This window comes from Bos indicus, chromosome 13, assembly GCF_029378745.1.
Source record: "Bos indicus isolate NIAB-ARS_2022 breed Sahiwal x Tharparkar chromosome 13, NIAB-ARS_B.indTharparkar_mat_pri_1.0, whole genome shotgun sequence".
NCBI classification, from domain to species: domain Eukaryota; kingdom Metazoa; phylum Chordata; class Mammalia; order Artiodactyla; family Bovidae; genus Bos; species Bos indicus.
Window position 1 is genome coordinate 32,920,252 of NC_091772.1, and position 19,465 is coordinate 32,939,716.

General features: G+C 40.7%; 1 protein-coding gene across 8 annotated transcripts in view; it reads left to right on the forward strand.

Moving 5' to 3' along the window:
• The window catches only part of CACNB2 (calcium voltage-gated channel auxiliary subunit beta 2), a 428,234-nt gene that overhangs the window by 294,743 nt on the left and 114,026 nt on the right, over positions 1 to 19,465 (forward strand). For 6 of the 8 annotated variants that reach the window (XM_070800900.1, XM_070800898.1, XM_070800899.1 and 3 more), the window contains one exon: positions 2,191 to 2,310. In XM_070800900.1, the coding sequence (XP_070657001.1) occupies positions 2,191 to 2,310 (120 nt within the window). Of the gene's footprint in view, positions 1 to 858; positions 1,350 to 2,190; positions 2,311 to 19,465 lie in introns of those variants that run through there. The other 2 variants (XM_070800904.1, XM_070800902.1) reach the window with 2 other exon arrangements.

A 19,465-nucleotide genomic window follows, 5' to 3' on the forward strand; every position in this document is an offset into this window, starting at 1 on the left:
ACAAAATAATTGCCCCCCCAAACAAAACATAGTTTAGAATGCAGTGATAGAATTTTATGTTTACTTTAGGAAACCTGGAAGTGTGTATTTCTTCATAAACTTTCAAAAAAGTCATCCCATTAATACTGGAAATGAATAAGTATGATTCTTTCCCAAGCCTCAGTCACTTTATTTATAAGAAGAGTTTGGACTAAATGGTTCTATAAATATTAACTCCAGCTAATAAATCAACCAAGCTTTTACATTTGTTCCTAATTGCTGTGATAGCAATTTCACATGGTTATTTATCCCAGTGACTTTATTTGGAAGGGTAGTTGCTCAGTTGGAGAAGCGGTTCAAAGCCACTTTGAGCTCCGTTATTGCTTAGCGCTGTGGTTACTTTCAAGTCCTATTTCAGTGAGCAAATCTCTCTCTTGCATTTTGTTTAGGAAATGGAGCTATCAAGAGCGGCTTTATATTGAATGGATGAGCATGATTTGATTTCGATTGCCCAACAATATCATATATCATATGTATTATCTATGAATTGTCCTATGGCATAGGATATACTTTCCGCAGCAGATTAATGGAAGGATATTGTTAAGAGGAAAAGAAAAAGGGAGAGAGTACAGGTTTCATCTTTGAGACGTTTCATCTGAAATAGAAGCATGTCAAACATCCCAGGTGCCTGTTACTATAGAGTCAAAAAGCCCTTTCCAGCTGTTTACACTTCAGATGCAAAATGGCAATTTGACAGACTAACCGGGTGATGTGAGCGTCTGCGTAAAAAGGCTACAGACGGAGCATGCCCAGTGCGGTGAGCGCGTCCTCCGCCCTCCCCCTCCAGATCTCTGAAGATAAGCCTTGAACTTTGCACTTGCAAATGTCACTGCATACGTTTTGCACTAGGTTGGTTTTTTTTTTCCCCCCCCTTAAGGTTCTCTCACAACTAATGTCTTTGAACAATCCAAGAACGGGGAAGATGAGAGGGTCATAAGATGCGTGAAGTTTAGGACGAGTTGATGCCTGTCTTTGGATGCGCTTGAAGTGTTATCTTTAAAGCAATCGAAAGCATCCAAGTGTTTGTTTCCCCTCCCCACTGGGATGGGAAAATAAGAATCTCTTTGGATTGGAGTCCTCCGGGGTAGGAAGTGAAAGCCCCGGAGGCAGAAAGGGACGGAGAAGCGGGGGTTTGCCCAGAGCATGGATGGGAACCGAGCAGGGTTTCTGCGGGGCTCAGCGCGCACTGAGGATCGGTGCCCGCGGCTGCAGCTGCGGACGGGAAAGGCGCTGTCTGGCTGATGAAGGCCACCTGGATCAGGCTTCTGAAACGCGCCAAGGGAGGAAGGCTGAAGAATTCGGATATCTGTGTAAGCTTCAGGGCTTTCGTAGAGGGGAGACGTTATTTTGTCGTTGTTTCTGTCGCTGGTACAAGTGAGGGCTCTCTGGGGCTCCTGTGATTAGTAATATGATGCTGATTGCGAAAGAGGGAGCGGAAGAGAGTCCTCTAATCCTCTAGCTCCCTTTCCTCTGCGGTGGTTTATCTCCCTAGGAGCTCCCCCCGGGCAGGTGTTTTCCCGTAGAAGCCTTTGATGAAATATCCACTTAAAGGGATTGAAAAAGATATGTTGCTTAAAGATTGAGGGAAGCTGGCAGCTGTTGCCTTACAATTTTGTCAGAGGAGGCATTGGGTGAATACAGAGGTACCAAAGGATGCTTAAGATCAAAGAGAGGGTCATCTATGGTAGTGGCGTGTCAGAGAGTTCAAGTTGATAACTCCCTTGACTTTATGTTTGTTGCTGTTGTTGTTTTTTTTAGCCTATCTTCTTCCTAATTGTAAATTCTCACTGTAGCTGTGGACTGTTCTTGAAGCTCTCCTTGAAAACGGTGTGTGTGTCCTTCACTGCACTGCACCACAGTCGGTTTAATGATGAGAGAACTTGTTCTGGCTTCCACAAAGGCTCCTAATTGGACCATAAGACTTAGGAAGGAAGGGTATCAATAACTTGAATGGCGTAACTCTCCTAGTGAGTGGTCTGCAAACCAAAGCTGGATGTGTGTAGCTGGTTTGCCACCAAAATGGATTATTTTTATTCCTCTTTTCAGGAATGGACAGCACAATCTAGGAAGCTAACTGCCGTGTCAGTGAGACTTTTCTGTGGCCAGCATCATAGACAGAATCTCTTTTAAAATGTCCATTTTCCTCTCCAGGGTTCGGCAGACTCCTACACCAGCCGTCCATCCGATTCAGATGTTTCTTTGGAGGAAGATCGGGAGGCAGTGCGCAGAGAAGCAGAGCGACAGGCCCAGGCCCAGTTGGAAAAAGCAAAGGTAAAACCCTTCCTTCTCTGCCAAGCTCTTTGTCCATTGTGCTGAGTCCATGATGGGCCACCTGCGGAAATTCCTTCTGAAATGTACATCTGGTCTGTTACTGTGCTTCCTTGATTGGCTGTAAAGAGGTACAGGATGTGGAATGTATTGTCTTCCCTTGGTAGAAGAAGGCAGTGTAATACATGAGTGGTCTTGCCTTTTATGTTGTTTTATAATCCAAGCAACTTGTTTCCATGGGTGGATGGTTTATTTAGATGCAGAAAAATGATCCCTGAATATACAAAGAGGAAAAACTGCTTCTAATAGGATTGTTTTGTTTTTCAGGAAACCATTTCTCTGCTTAGAAAAACAAACTTTCTTCAAGCTGATGTTTATTCTCTTAGACTAGAACAATCTTTCCCCTCATTTTTACTCCTTAGGTGTTTTATAATGGTATTTTTCTTATATTTAAAAAAAAATGGATTGCATTATGCTTTTCAGAAAGAAAGCAAGAAAGGATTTTATTAATTAAAGATGTCCCTCCCTTTGGAGCTCTTTCTTCTCTATCCTGTAATAATTAAGTGGAAGGGGGACTGGAAACCAAATATGAAACATAGAAGTACAGAATTTAGCTGAGACTGTTTCATTTCACACATTGCCATGATTTGGATTCTTTCTCCCCTGCAGTGGTTCAAATAGCAGCTATTTCTAAAGCATAGACTGCTGTTGTTCAAGTTCAAAGGGCCTTGGTGTGTGTGATACTTGGTAATTTTTAAATGAACCTATTTTAACGAGGTCATTGGTTTTCTTTTGAAAAAAATCACTGCTTTGAAAAAAGAGTAAGTGTTGATCTTGCTAAAAAAAAAAAAAAAGTCCAGGGTAACATTAGAATACTTCTGCTGGCTGCTTCGTCTCCAAGATGAGTAAAATCTCTGTGTGTTGCTATGGGAATCATGGCTTGGAGATGCTGGTTTGAATACATGGACTGCCCTTATGTAATATTCATGACCTCTAGCCCAGCTGCCATAGTAGTTTGCAGAGGAGCTGCCAGGAGACCTTGACTTAAAAAAAAAACAAAAGTACTTCTGGACATCAAAACAGTGTTCTCACCTCAGCGGGCAGGGAAGTCATCTCCAGGTGTGACAGTCTTGACTGCAAAAGGACTCATAAAGGGCAGAAGCAGAAAACTGATAAAGCAAGGTGTGGCCCCGTTGCCACAAACAAATCTGCTCTGCTGAAGTTAACCATTTAAAACATTATGATGTGACAATATGGGTGAGAGTGGTGGACATATGCTAAGTGAAATCAGCTGATCACAGAAGGACAGACGCTTTATGATTCCACTGATAGGAGATATTAAAGTAGTCAAGGAGGAAGGCTCAGAAGGGAGGGGATATGTGTGTGTGTGTGTGTGTGTGTATATATAGTTCTGTCTGATTCCCGTTGTTGTACAGAAGAAACCAACACATTGTAAAGCAACTATCCTCCAATTTAAAAAAAAAATTTTAATAAAAGAATAATAAAGTAGTCAAACTCCTAGAAGCAGAGGGCAGAATGATGGTTTCCAGGGACTGGAGGAGGAGGAAATGGGGAGATTCCGCAGATAGAAAGTTTCAGTTATGTAAGATGAATAAGTCCTAGAGATCTCTTGTACACCATTGTGTCTAGAATATAGTACAGGCAACAGTTCTGCTCTTCACTTAAAAATTATTAAAAGGGTAGGTTTCTTGGTAAATGTTCTACTGCAATAGAAAAATTACCAAGTTGAAATTAATGAATGTACAACCAATGAAGTTAATTGCCCCAAATTTGTCTTGTAGCTAATATATGATGCAATTTAGAATCTTAATTCTGCATTCTATATTTTGCACCAGGGTGCCAAAGGAAAAAAAAAATAAAGTCAAGGAAAAAAAACTAAATAACAGTTTGTATTCCAGAAATAAGAGTGTTCTATTTGCACTTGTTTATTCGTGTGATTTTTCACATGCTAAAATTAAACAGTTTCTCCGGCTCATATCCCATCATCATACAATCCAGTGTCTTGTAGGTTTGCTTTTCATCAACCACAAAGTCTTTAGTTATTTGTTGGTGCATTTTTGTCTCTCACTGCTGTTTAAATCCTGAGTTCAGTGACACAGCTGCATAGAACTTTTTTTTTTTGTCTTAATTGGAAAATAATTGCTTTACAATGTTGTGTTTGTTTCTGCCATAAAACAACTCGAATCAGCCATAAGTATATTCCCACCCTCTTGAGTCTCCCACCCACTGCCCCCATCCCACCTCTTTAGGTCATCACAGAGACGGGTTGGGCTCCCTGTGTTATATGGCAGAACTTTTTAGTATCTTTCAACCCAGTATGGATCATAATGTTTTCTTTAATCAAGCCAGATTTGTGTTACTTGTCATACAGACTAAAACATTTATAGTTACAAGAGAAGTAGAAGATGAAAGAAAATGAAAAGAATTTAAAACAAAAGCAAAATAATTGAAGGGCTATATCCTGTGTTTAATGAAAACAACTTACATTCATTTTTATTCTTTAAAATTAGGCCAATTATCTTAAACCTCTGGATTCAAATATATGAGTAACACTCAAGTGAATGAGAATTTGAATATGTTCTGAAAGAAGAAACAAAGAGTAGGATTTAAGTGTACTTCTGGTTAAAATCATGGTTTGGTAGGTCTGATTTCTTACATCTGATCTTTTTGAAGAAGGTATACAAAAAAAAAGATCACACATGGGTCATTCATTGGGCTGTTTTTAATCTATTTTCCTCTTCCAATATATCATCATGACTTTGCGGGATCTATTTCAAAATGAAACCTTAAAGTTCAAAAATACATGAAATCATTGTTTACTTTTAAGATAGTTTTAGGCACTTTTTCCAAGCATTTTGAAAGACGCAAATGTTTTTTACATTTATTTTGTGCCTATTATAACATCCTTCAAGTAGAAAGCCTTTGTATCTTGGTGCTTTGAACTCACCTACCCTGCAGATCACTTGCCATAAGTGTGTGCAGTATCAAAAACACTGATCTTTCAACCAGAAACAATCATGGAATCATAATAAAGACAAATGAACTAAAAACAAAAATCCTGTGCAAGTGCCTGAAATAAACCTCTGTGGTGTTGTCAGACCCTGGCACTCTGTAAATATGAAATATATTTTCCATTAATTGCCTTAAGAATACGCCTATGAAATAAGGTGATTGACAAGGAATGAAACTAGAGAAAATAGCTTTTGAAATTAACTGACCTACATAGGATTATATAACCTGGCCCTCTGTGCTTTGCATAAACCCCAGTACTTTTCACTACTTCTTTGTTACAGCTTCTCATAAACTAGTAAACTCTACAGTGAACAGATTCAATATTTATTTTGAGGCAAATAATTCACATGACCTTGTTCTTTAACTTGATGTTTTCTGATCCCACATGCACATTTCGATCTTGTTCAGGTTCTCTGTACTTTGAAGAGCCTGCCCTATTAAATCTGGTGCTCTTTGATATTGCCTTAAAGGCAAATAATATAGGAGCTTAATTTATTCCCACATTGATCTTCTTAGTAGAACAGTTTACTGAGATATAATTCACTCATTTAAAGTGTAACGTTTTGGAGACTTCACTGGCGGTCCAGTGATTGACTTCACCTTTCAGAGCAGAGGGTACAGGTTCGATCCCTGTCAAAAAGCTAAGACCCCACATGCCTTGTGGCCAAAACAGAAGCAATATTGTAGCCAAGTCAGTAGAGACTTTAAAAATGGTCCACACCAAAAAAAAAATCTTTAAAATAGTAAATAAAAAATAAAATGTACAATTCCATGGATTTTAGAATATTTAGTGTTGCAACCATTACTGTAGTCAACTTTAGAACATTTTCCTTATCCCCCTAAGAAATCTCATGTTGTAAATTAGCAGTCACGTGCTGTTCTTCCCACCCACCTCAGCCCTAGGCAACCACTATTCAGTTTCCTGTCTCTATAGATTTGTTGGTTCTGGTTACTGCATATAAATGAAATCATGCAATAGGAGATCTGTGGTGATTGGCTACTTTCATTTAAGTAACATTTTCAGCATTTATTCCTGTTTTCGCATGTATCAGCACTCCATTCCTTTTCCTTGACAAGTAATATTCCATTGTATGCATTTATCACATTTTATTTACTCGTTTATCAGTTGGTGGACATTTGGGTTGTTTCCATCTTTAAGCAAGAACTGGAAAAGGTCAGTTTTCATTCCAATCCCAAAGAAAGGCAATGCCAAAAAATGCTCAAACTATCACAGAATTGTACTCATCTCACACACTAGTAGAGTAATGCTCAAAATTCTCCAAGCCAGGCTTCAGCAATATGTGAACCGTGAACTTCCAGATGTTCAAGCTGGTTTTAGAAAAGACAGAGGAACCAGAGATCAAATTGCCAACATCTACTGGATCATTGAAAAAGCAAGAGAGTTCCAGAAAAACATCTATTTCTGCTTTATTGACTATGCCAAAGCTTTTGACTGTGTGGATCACAATAAACTGTGGAAAATTCTGAAAGAGATGGCAATACCAGACCACCTGACCTGCCTCTTGAGAAATCTGTATTCAGGTCAGGAAGCAACAGTTAGAACTGGACATGGAACAACAGACTGGTTCCAAATAGGAAAAGGAGTATGTCAAGGCTGTATATTATTACCCTGCTTATTTAACTTATATGCAGAGTACATCATGAGAAATGCTGGGCTGGATGAAGCCACAAGCTGAAATCAAGATTGCTGGGAGAAATATCAATAACTTCAGATATGCAGATGACACCATCCTTATGGCAGAAAATGAAGAGGAACTAAAGAGATTCTTGATGAAAGTGAAAGAGGAGAGTGAAAAAGTTGGCTTAAGCTCAACATTCAGAAAACAAAGATCATGGCATCCGGTCCCATCACTTCATGGGAAATAGATGGGGAAACAGTGAAAACAGTGGCTGACTTTATTTTTCTGGGCTCCAAAATCACTGCAGATGGTGACTGCAGCCATGAGATTAGTTATGACCAACCTAGACAGCATATTAAAAAGCAGCGACATTACTTTGTCAACAAAGGTCCGTCTAGTCAAGGCTATGGTTTTTCCAGTAGTCATGTATGGATGTGAGAGTTGGACTATAAAGAAAGCTGAGCGCCGAAGAATTGATGCTTTTGAACTGTGGTGTTGGAAAAGGCTCTTGAGAGTCCCTTGGACTGCAAGGAGATCCAATCAGACCATCCTAAAGGAGATCAGTCCTGAGTGTTCATTGGAAGGACTAATGTTCAAGCTGAAGCTCCAATACTTTGGCCACCTGATGTGAAGAACTGACTCATTGGAAAGACCCTGATGCTGGGAAAGATTGAAGGTGGGAAGAGAAGGGGACGACAGAGGATGAGATGGTTGGATAGCATCACTGACTCAATGGACATGAGTTTAATTAAACTGGGAGTTGGTGATGGACAGGGAGGCCTGGCATTCTGCAGTCCGTGGGGTCACAAAGAGTCGGACATGACTGAGTGACTGAACTGAACTGAATAATGCCGTTATGAACATTCATGTAAAAATTTTGCATGGACATTGCTGGGTTCTAAAATCATCATTTTTTTATTGAAAGGTTTTTCTTTTTCCTTTTCCTTTTCACTTCCCTCAAAATGATCTTTCCTCTGTGCAGAGATTCTGAGTTGAGAAATCTGGATATGGAAGGCACTGAGGCAGAAATGAAATAGGTTTGGTGTGGCATGCTTAGATAAATGAATTAATGTGAAATTTTAAGTCAATTGTTCTCTTACCAGTAAATATCTATTGTATTGAAGTGTATTAGTCACAGTTGATGGGTAGAGGAGGCATTGAAAGGTCAGAACCATAAGGAAAAAACAGACAGATAAGCAAAATATCTCTGCAGAAGGCTTCTAATATTTGTTCAGGGAGAAAAGTTGTGGCCTTAAACCACGATAGTCAGAAGCAGAGTAGAAGTATTTTGGTCTCCAGACAGACTGCCCCCAGCTGGCAGGAGCAGAAAATTCTTCTTGGGGCTGGTGATGGCTTTAAACTATACCTTCCAATATGGATAGATGCAGTTTAGGTTGTAAAGTAGAAACTGGGGAGTGGACAAGAAGGAAAACTTGATAAGCAATGTGAAGAGTGGCCAACATTAGGAAAGAAAACATGGAACCTTCTAGAGGAAGGATTAGTTTTCTGAGATCTTGCCAACTTGAAGATGTCTTTGTTGTAGTCTCTATTTAATTACTGCTTTGGCTGGGTATAATATTCATATATGAAAAGCATTTTCCCCCAGAATTTTCAAGACATTGTTTTGTTTTCCTCTGGCATACAGCACTGCTGTTGTGATTGCCAGTGCCATTCTGTCTCTGAGTGTGATTTCTACATGATTTTCTCTTATACTTTGAGAGCTGTTTGAAATTTGGCCTTGATGTGAAGCTTGTTATTTCTGGTGAGCAGCATTTCATATGAATATTCATTGTGAAGGGCCAGTCTCTTCACTTCTGAAAAGTGTGTTATTTGTTTATTTATTTGTTTTTGATCATTTCTTTCTCTGCTTTCCTTTTTCTGGTTCTCTCATTTGTCAGATGTCTGGTTTGGGTTTTCTTCCCTACTCATTTTTTTTCTTACTATCCTTTTTATCTTTTTGTTCTGAGTTTTTCTCCACCTTTAACATACTTACTGAATTTTTTGTTGTTGAAAATTTCTAATTCCCAACAGCTTTCCTGTCATTTCCCCTTTTATAGCTTCTTGTCCTCCTTATTCCATGGCTATAATATTTTCTCTTATATCTCTTAAGATTTCTTTTAGGTTTTATGTAATGTGTTTTTTTAAACTTTTAATTGGATTTTATTTATGTATCTGGAGATTTTCTTCAAAAGTTTGATTTTGGATTTCCATTCATAGTTAAGGGTTTCCCAGGTGGCACAGCGGTAAAGAATCCTGCCTGCCAATGCAGGAGACACAAGAGATGCAGGTGTGATCCCTGGGTTGAGAAGATCCTTGGAGGAGGAAATGGTAATCTGCTCCAGTATTCTCGCCTGGAAAATTCCATGGGCAGAGGAGCCTGCAGTCCATGGGGTCATAGGCTGCAGTCCATGGGGTCGTAAAGAGTCAAACACGACTGAGCAACTGAGTACGCAAAGCACATTCATAGTTAAGAGCAAGATATAAAGCTGAGTGGAAGCTTTCAGACTGATGGTAAAGCTTCTTGACTGCTAGTTTTTTATAGGGTAGTGGTGGGAGGGAGTTTCTCTTCATCTGGTCAGTGTGCCCAGAGGAGTCCCCGGTCTCTTTACTTTAATTCTCCCTCTTTCTACTTTGCTAGTTGCCACTGCCTCTTGTTTTCTATATTCTAAGGTTTTGTCTACTTCCATCTCATTGGCTGTCCTAAAGCTATGGGTTTAGACTTTTTTCACACACAGGAAAAAAAAATAGTTTCAGGAGGAAGCATTTGTTCAATTCACCAGGTTTTTAATCTTAGTATTTATCAATAAGCATACTATAACAGAAGAAAAATGTTTTTCATATTACCTTAGTTTGTACATGCCTTAGACAGTGGGAGAATCCTATCCAGTTGGAAATATCTCCTACCTGGCCTTTTCAGAAGAATGAATCAACAGGAATGTGTTCATTCACCTTCAACCCGAAGATGAATTTTTATTTCAAAAAACATTAGACATGTTTCTAAAAATGTATCTTAGTGAGAAAAGCATGTGGGAGGTAGGAGAGATGTGTGTGTGCCTAATCACATAGTTTCTTAAACCTATAAGATATTGGACACAGAAATGTGTTCAATAGGGGCAAACCCACTATTGGACAGAATTCAAAGAACATGTGGCAGGTATTAGAGTAGATGGCTCCACATAGGGGGAAAAAACGCATTTAATTGGTACAAAATAAAATCCAGCAGAGAGGTCTCATCATCAAAAACATAAAGTATGGGAGACATTCTTTGGAAAATATTTTAGACTAGATTATTTTCCCACTGCTCACTTTAGTACTGTCTCTTAATTTTTGCGTTGAAAAACCGTCAGCCCTCTTTTACTCATAGCAATTACCTTCCAAATTGTGCTAGAAAATTGGCAAAATATGTCTAATTTCCAACATTGTGAGTTAGTTTGTTGTTCAAATATAAATTAGGTTAGGCTGTAAGAAAGAAAAAGTGTGTGAAAGCCCCATGGACCTGATAGGCTTCTGTGTAGCTCCTAAATATGAGTAGGTAGGTACGATCATATACGTTGGTGCTGTAATTCCACTCATCTCAAATGTTAGTTGACAATAACAGTAATAACGCAGTAATAATGGCACTTACTGAGTGATTACTGTTCATTGTAAACAATTTGAAAGCTAGAAAAGGAAAAAGGAAAGCTCTTCATCCTAGAGCATTTTTAAATCCTCTAGAGCAGTTATCTAGATACAAGTAAATCCCTGATGCTGGGTAAGGTTGAAGGCAGGAGGAGAAGGGGACAACAGAGGATGAGGTGATTGGATGGCACCACTGACTCAATGGACATGAGTATGAGCAGGCTTCAGGAATTGGTGATGGACAGGGAAGCCTGGCACGCTGCAGTCCATGGGGTCGCGAAGAGTCGGACACGACTGAGTGACTGAACAGAGCAGTTACGATCATGTAACACAGACAGTATCAATTTCTTTACTGTCTTTTACATCAGGACAAACTACTCTCCATTCAGTGGCTTAGGTCACAATGATCTTCTGTGCATTACTGGCCTGCTGACAGGTGAGCTGGTGACCGGCTGATCTGGGATGGCCTCTTGCCTGTGTCTGTAGGTTGGCAGCTGTCAGGTTGGGCTGCTCCTCCTCCTCTGGGTGATCTCCCATCGCCAGCAGGCTGGCTGGCTCCTCCTCCCAGTGTTCTCAGGGTTACAAGCACAGAAAGAGAGAACAGCTCCCAGAGGGCAATATTCGAGTCTCTTCTTGTTTCCTGTGTGCTAATACCCTCTGGCTCAAACTCTCAGCCTGTAGTGGGTGTGGGAGGGAATGCCCAGGGCCATGGATTCTGGTGGGTAATTGTTAAAGCCAATTTCAGCAAACTGTCTGCCGCACTCTTCTTTTTTTCTCCCTTCCCTCTGGAAGAACAAATGTCTCCCTACCTTTTGACAACCCTGACTTCCTCCCATCCGCATCTCTCCCTTCCTGTTAGTGCCAACCTGAATTATACCAGCATTAGCTCTCACTTCCTCTTCTGTCATTTCTTCCCCACTTCCTTGAAACCAATTTCTGTCTCTCTTTATTGATGCTCTCTAGCGATGTTCACTGACCTCTTATTAACTGGTCCCTGGACTTCTTTGTAAGCCTTGCCTTTTTTTTTTTTTTTTTTTTTTTTTCATCTCTACTAAGTCTATTTGAAATGATAGGTCCTGGTTACAACACAAGCCTATTTCTATTACCTCTCTTCCTTTTCAATCTCTTTCACTGTTTCCCTCCACTGAAGTCTGGAAGTTTGTTCCACCAAATGCAACAACCTTGACCTTCTGACTTTTTAAAAATTCATTTTTTATTTGAAGTGTAATTGACTTACAATGTTAAGTTCCTCTGTACAGTAAAGTGACTCAGTTATACATAGATATATATTATATAGCTATATATATACACATATTCTTTTTCATATTCTTTTCCATTATGGTTTAGCACAGTATATTGAATATAGTTCACTATGCTATACAGTAGAACTTTATTGTTTATCCAGTCTATATGTAATAGTTTGCATATGCTAACTCCAAACTCTCACTCCTACCCTCTCCCACCCCCACCTTGGCAACCACCAGTTTATTCCCTATGGCCCTGATTTTGTTTCTGTTTCATAAATAGGTTCATTTGTGTTGTAGTTTAGATTCCACATATAAGTGATATCGTATAGTATTTGTCATTCTCTTTCTAACTTACTTCACTTAGTATGATTATCTCTAGTTTCATCTTTGTTGCTGCAAATGGCATTACTTCATTTTTTTAATAGCTGAGTAGAATTCCATTGACCTACTGGCTTTTATCTTTGGAGGCATGACTTTGGTTTTCAAACCAGTGAATTCCTGAGGAGCCACAGCAGAGGCAGAGGGCTACCTAGCAGCGTGTGCTCTGGTGCATTCCTCCTGGATTCAGCTGAAGCAGCTCTGTTATTAATTGTTTTTTTGACATATTGGGACTTCTGTGTAATTTCTTCTTTCAATATAGAATTTCACCTCTGTAACAAGCTTTACATCACTTCTGTCTTTCCTTTTACCATCTCATCCTTCACACTGGTTCATCATCACTTTCATTCTTTAATTCTGTACCTCTGCCCCTGACCTCTATCCCTAGTGTTAGTATCTCACATCTCCCTTTTTTGGGATCTCTATCAATTCAGCTATTTAAAATTAAGCTACCCATTTTTTTCTTTCAAACCTTTTCTTTTCTGCATTTTTAAAAATTTCTGTCGGTGTTCATGTCATCCTCCCAAACCCACAGACTTAGTTCAGGCGTCACCAGGGTTTTTTTCTGTAAAGGGTCAGATAGGAGATATTTTAGTTGCTGTGGGTCATGTGGTCTCTCACAATTACTCAACTCAAGGAAACCTGGGTTTGGATTCCATCTCTGCATAGACTGCTTGACCTTTTGATAAGTTATATGTGATGCTCTTGGTTTCAGTGATAACTGCATGAGCTGGTGCCTGTCCAGTGCAGAGTTCCCAGGCAGGAGACTGGGATGGGCACAGGCAGCTCCTCCTCCTGCCTTCAATGTCAGTGTCTAATGGGGTATCTGTATTAGAAGTGATGCAACTCCTTATTTCATTCCCCTTTCAGTTGTGCAAGGTCACCATATGCCATTGTATATGGATGTTACCAAACTCAGATTTGGCTGCTTATCACTCAAGAATCCACTAAGAGACAAGTGTTGGGTTAAAGGAAAGATAGCTTTACTGAGGAAGCTGGCAATCCTGAGAAGAAAGTGGACTCACATCTTAAAAAACCAACTCTTCCTTGCTGATCAGGAGGCAGGGGCTTTTAAAGGAGAGTTTCAGGGCTGCGCATAAGCAGAGGAAGGGAGCTACATGCAGAACCACAGAGTCAGCTCTGACAGTCATCTTGAAATTGGTCATATAGTGGTCTGATCAGTGTCATCTTGATTGTTCTAAGTAAAGTTAATCTTCAGTTCCAGAGTGGTTCTGTTCCCATTTCCTTGAGGTCAGTTCTCAGAATTATGCAAGACGGAGTATTTCATATCAGGGCTGTAGTCTGGTCATCATGTAGTTAACTTCTTCCGCCTGGTGGGCGTTTCATTCTCTGCCAAACAGCTCAAAGGACATGGCTCAGAATATTATCCATAGCTCCTGACAATAAAGGTCCTTGTCTTTGTTTAATGATGAAACTATTTATTATTTTGTCTTTTTGACCATTTCCCTTTGTATCTACATTTTCTCATGTCTCTCATTAGTCTCAAGTTTTTCTACAGACAAGAGGCAGGCGGAGGACATGGGGTGGAGAATCTGTCCTGGAAAGCCCTGTAGGGCCCTGCTCTGTTACTCGGTCGCTACCATATTGGAGTTGTTCCTGGCTTGGTAGTGGGTCCTGGGTAACACATCTGTACTGGCTGCTGTCCCGTGTAACATTTGCACTATCACATGATCTTCACAGCTCATTGATGAGGTCCAATTGTGCCCCTGTCCATCCCCAGGACTGAGGTGGTGTCCTGTCCCCAGCACTAGACTGTAAGCCTCTTGAAAGTAAAGGCAGAGGCTCTATGTTTCTTAAAGGGGCTTCCCTGGTGGCTCAGATGGTAAAGAATCTGCCTGCAATGTGGGAGACCAGACTTCAGTCCCTGGGTCAGGAAGATCCTCTGGAGAAGGGAATGGCTACCCACTCCAGTATTCTTGCCTGGAGAATTCCATGGGCGGAGAAGCCTGGCAGGTTTCAGTCCATGGGTCACAAAGAATTGGACACAACTGAGTGGCTTGGGCTTCCCTGATGCCTCAGTGGTAAAGAATCCATCTGCCAGTGCAGGATATGCAGGTTTGATCCCTGGGTCAGGAAGATCCCCTGGGAAAAGAAACAGCAACCCTCTCCAGTATTCTTGCCGGGAAAATCCCATGGGCAGAGGAGCCTGACGGGCTACAGTCTTTGGGGTCACAAAAGGTCAGACATGACTGAGCAACTAAACACGTGTTCATGCTGTGTAAGGACACTGTAAGGACAAGCTTCTTCATCTCATGGTTGCAGACTCCTGCCTCTGTTATCAAGAGCAAGTTAACAAACGATGCTCTCTTGTTCTTCTCATGGGCTCTTTCCTGAGTAACACTTGAGTATTTTAGGAATAAAATTACACGCCGTTCCTTCTTTCTTTATGGTTATATTTATCTTGGCAGTCTACCCAGGAGTGAGTTTTAAGTTTCTTATGGATAAGAGTTACATGTTTAAAAGAGAACCTGATACTCGAATTCAACACTCTCTTCCAGTGGATTTATGGTTTTTATTAATGGAAGTTCTAGGAATCTGAGGTTTGCCCACATTCAAACTGCATTCTGGTGTAAGAACCCTTATAAAGACTGTTAACATAATACAGACTTCTGGCAGTTTCAAAACCATAAATGGATTGGGAAAGGATTATTATAAACTTTGCTGCTCAAGTGTTCTTTTTTGTCAAGAGCTGTAACTGAACATCTTTGTGATATCTTTATAAACATAGCTATAAATACATGATTCTTCTCTTTTTCTCTCTATCATATATGAACGGGGAATAACACAAAGACCTTTAAGCACTTAAAATAGACAACGTCTCTCTGCTCTTGAGCTTTTGCCCTACCAAGAGCCAAGTGAAAGATGTTGCAAACTGTGAAAGAGCAGAATTTGTTCAATTAGGAAACATTTGATGGGTGGTTTTGTGCTTTTGAGCTAGGAGCTAGAAGAAGGGATATCAGAGATCTGTTCGATGTGGTTTCTCCCTCAAGAAACTCATGGGCTGATTAATGACGATGCCAAACATGCATGTCACTGTGAGAGCTTCCCAGGTGGCTCCGTGGTAAAGATCGCACCTGCCAAGCAGGAGACACAGGTTCAATCCTGGGTCAGGAAGATCCCCTGGAAAAGGAAATGGCAACCCACTTCAGTATTCTGGCCTGGAAAATCCCATGGACAGAGCAGCCTGGTGGGCTATAGTCCCTGGGGTTGCAAAGAGTCATAGCTGAGCAAATAACAGCAGCAACAGTGAGCCAGACCCTGCAGGGATGGGGAGCAGGTGGATGGAAATAAGGCTGGGGTGGAGAAGGGCTGGAGACCAGAAATAGGGCTTACTGGGGCCCCCACGGTGCAGTGCATGTCTCTTCAGGGATAGACCTTTGCTAGCCAGTGATGTGCTTTTTCTAAGGTTATCAAGATTGACTGTCGAAGATCTCGACAAAGGCTGTTATTTGGCTTAATTTTGCTTAAATACCATCTAATTCCAATTTACCTTGAACGATCAATGCACTGAAGTGTTTTTCTTTTTAATTCTGTTTACCATTTTGAAGTGTATGTACTGCTCAGCCATGTTGGCCATATTCACGTCATGTAGTATCTCTAGAACTGTCACGTCTTACACACCTGAAACTCTCTACCTGTTGACCAACACCTCTTTCTACCTCCCTACCGCCCCTGGCAACCAAACTACCTTTCTTTTTTTTCTAATCTAATTTGGCTGCTCCAGGTCTTAGTTGTGGCTTGCAGGGTCTTCAGTGTTCATTGCAGCACATAGGATCTTTAGTTCCCTGACCAGGTATCCAACCCGGCATTGGGAGCTTGGAGTCTTGGCCACTAGATCACCAGAGAAGTCCTGGAAACCATCATTCTGCTTTCTCTTTCCTTGATTGTGACTACCTGAGGTATCTCGTGTACATGAAATCATACAGTATTGCTCCTTTTAAAAATATATATATGTTATTTATTTGGCTTCATTGTATCTCAGTAGCCCTGTGGCCTGTGGGATCTTAGTTCCCTGACCAGGGATCAAACCCACATCCCCTGCATTGGGAGGTAGATTCTTAACCACTGGACCACCAGAGAAGACCCACAATATTTATCCTTTTCTGACTGGTTTCTTTTACTCAGCATCATGTCCTCAAGGCTTATCCATGTTGTAACATGTGACACAATTTCCTTCTTTTTTAAGACCAAATAATACTCCATTATGTAAACAGACCACATTTTCTTCATCCATTTACATGCTGAGGGATCTGTTGTAGGCTGCTTTCTCCTCTTGTCTACTGTGAATAATGCTGTAAAGAATTTTTTGTGTGTCTTGGACTTTTTTTTTCAATGATGCTGTTAAGCTTTTCCATCAGCCAACAGTAGCTTATGTTTATATGTTGTGTTAGTGTTGAAATCTCCAATATCCCAAAGAATTACTTTGCTTGGTCTTTGCAACTACTCAATGGGCAGGGCAGAGTTCCCCGTTTTAAGAATGAGGAAATTGAGGCAGTGTCTCTTTAAGACATTGAAGAGTCTTGCCCAAGCTCACTGAGCTGTCAGTGGTGGAATTAGTACAAGGACCCAAGATTCTCTCCCTATTATACATGATTTTTATTTATTTATTTTGGGCTGTGCTGGGTCTTCGTTGCCGTGCGGGCATTTCTCCACTTGGGGCAAACGAGAGCTACTCTAGTTGCAGTGCATGGGTTTCGTATTGCAGTGGATTCTCTTTGTTGAGGAGCAAGGGCTTTAGGGCGCAGACTTCAGTAGTTGCGGCTCATGGGCTCAGTAGATGCAGCTCCCGGGCTCTAGAGCACAGGCTCAGTCACTGTGGCTCACGGGCATAGTTGCTCCACTGCATGTGGGATCTTCCCAGAGCAGGGGTCAAACCCATGTCTCCAGCACTAGCTGGGGGATGCCACCAGGGAAGCCCCCAGGCTTCTCTTTTGTAAGAGTCTGTCCTATGTTCTTTCACCTAATCGGTGAGCCCTTCTTAGAAAGATATAAACCAAGAATGCACTAACATTACCTCTTTGTTTCATGCTCTGGAGGAGTTAAAGGGATAAACTTGTTTTCTTAAATAACGAAAGCAAGAAAAAAAGCATGGCAACTGTTAAAACAAGTTTAAAAGTAAAAACACCACCTCTGCTATTTTTTTTTTCCTTTGCTATTGTATCTAGGTAAGTACAATTAGAGTTTACAAGCAAAATATCTTTTTCCCCCTGCATTTTAAGTTTAATTTATGGTATTTATCAGAGAAGACAATGGCACCCCACTCTAGTACTCTTGCCTGGAAAATCCCTTGGACACAGGAGCCTGGTGGGCTGCAGTCCATGGGGTCCCTAAGAGTCGGACAAGACTCAGTGACTTCACTTTCACTTTTCACTTTCATGCATTGGAGAAGGAAATGGCAACCCACTCCAGTGTTCTTGCCTGGAGAATCCCAGAAACGGGGGAGCCTGGTGGGCTGCAGTCTATGGGGTCGCACAGAGTCGGACACGACTAAAGCGACTTAGCAGCAGCAGCAGCATGATATTTATGCCACTGATTTGGAAGGGGTGCTTTTTTACCTTTTTAATATCCTTTAAACAAAAATTTTGAGCTAAAATGTCTTGAATCTAACCAAAGAAGTAGCATTCAGGATATGTTGTATACTATATTTTTGGTTAAATGGAGATCCAAATGGAATGCACCTAAAAAATTTTGACTAGGGTCTTCCTTTAGAGAAATGGAAAACTAAGGGCTTCCCAGGTGGTGCTAGTGGTAAAGAACCTGCCTGCCAATGCAGGAGGCATAAGAGACACAGGTTCAATCCCTGGGTCCACAAGATCCCCTGGAGGAGGGCATGACAATGAACTCCAGTATACTTGCCTGGAGAATCCCATGGACAGAGGAGCCTGGCAGGCTACAGACCTTAGGGTCACACAAAGTCAGACACGACTGAAGTGACGGAGCACACACAATCAAATATCTAGGAAACAGGTTGGGTGGAGAATGCTAAAGAAACATTTTAAGTGGGGCAAGGGAGAGAAGATTGAAATTACAATGAAACTGTATGAAAAGAGATTTCATAAGTGTTGTTTCCTGCTAAGATAAAAAAAAATGGTGAACGAATGGTCTAAAAATTATAGCATCCAAAAATGTGACGTTAGATGTTATAATTGACTCAAGAGAGATGAGAATGTGTTGTAAAGAAAAACTAGGAAACTGCCTTAGTGATGGTTTTGAGGAAACTTTAGTGGCTTGAGAAAATGTTAGTTTATTTTAACTAAATCCTGTCTTGAAAAAGATGGAAGATACCAGTAGCTGTGAAAGTTATTTTTGTTCTAGTGATTCCCTACTAATAGTTCTTTATACTGATATTTGCAGGATTAACACTTGTTGCTTAAAAAAAAAGTTCTTGAAGACTGAGACCAGTACTCTGCTTACCCTACCCTCCCAAAATGGGACCACCAGGAAGTGTGTTTGGCAGGAGGGAAGCAAAAATGTCAGTAGTCAGTCATCAGTCAAGTGGTCCAGTCTTTCTGCTTTCCAGATCCATTCCCTGGATTTTAAACACTTTAACTCTTCCTTTTATCTTCTTAGAGGAACCGTGGTCATCTTTGAATCAAGTACTTGTTAGATCCACTGCAACCTTATGTTTGAGTCAACCTATGTTCCTTGCATGTGAAAGTCAAGGGACAAGTTGATTTACAAGGCAACTTGATGTCACACACATCCATACAGAATTATAGCAGATCATTGGCATACACTACTAGCTTAAGTCTGTGAGTTTAAGTAGTCTGACTTGTGTGATAGTCCTCTAATGGATATATACAATGAAGTAGAAAAAAATCCTTTAAATAGAAATCTCCAGATGCAAAGTGAATGCATTATTCATTTGACACACTAGTATTCCGTTACCTCCCCTGTAATATGGGTGATGCTAGAGGATATAAAGTGGTTAAGCCTTGATCCCTGATTATCAGGAGTTCATTTAAGAGGACATTTAACTAGTAACCCCACGGGAACATACAGTATAATCTTGTTCACCTCCTCACTCGAAAATGAAAGAGACAAGTTGATCCCCTGGAGCCCAGCTTCCACAGCTTCTCAGAACCGTATGCTAAGGTTTATGAACTGCCTGGAGCTTTTTCTGTGTGGGGGAGGGGAGGCGGGGATGGGGAGGGTATAGCTGCTTTACAACATTGTATTAGTTTCTAATGTACAACCAAGTGAATTGGTCCTAAGTATACA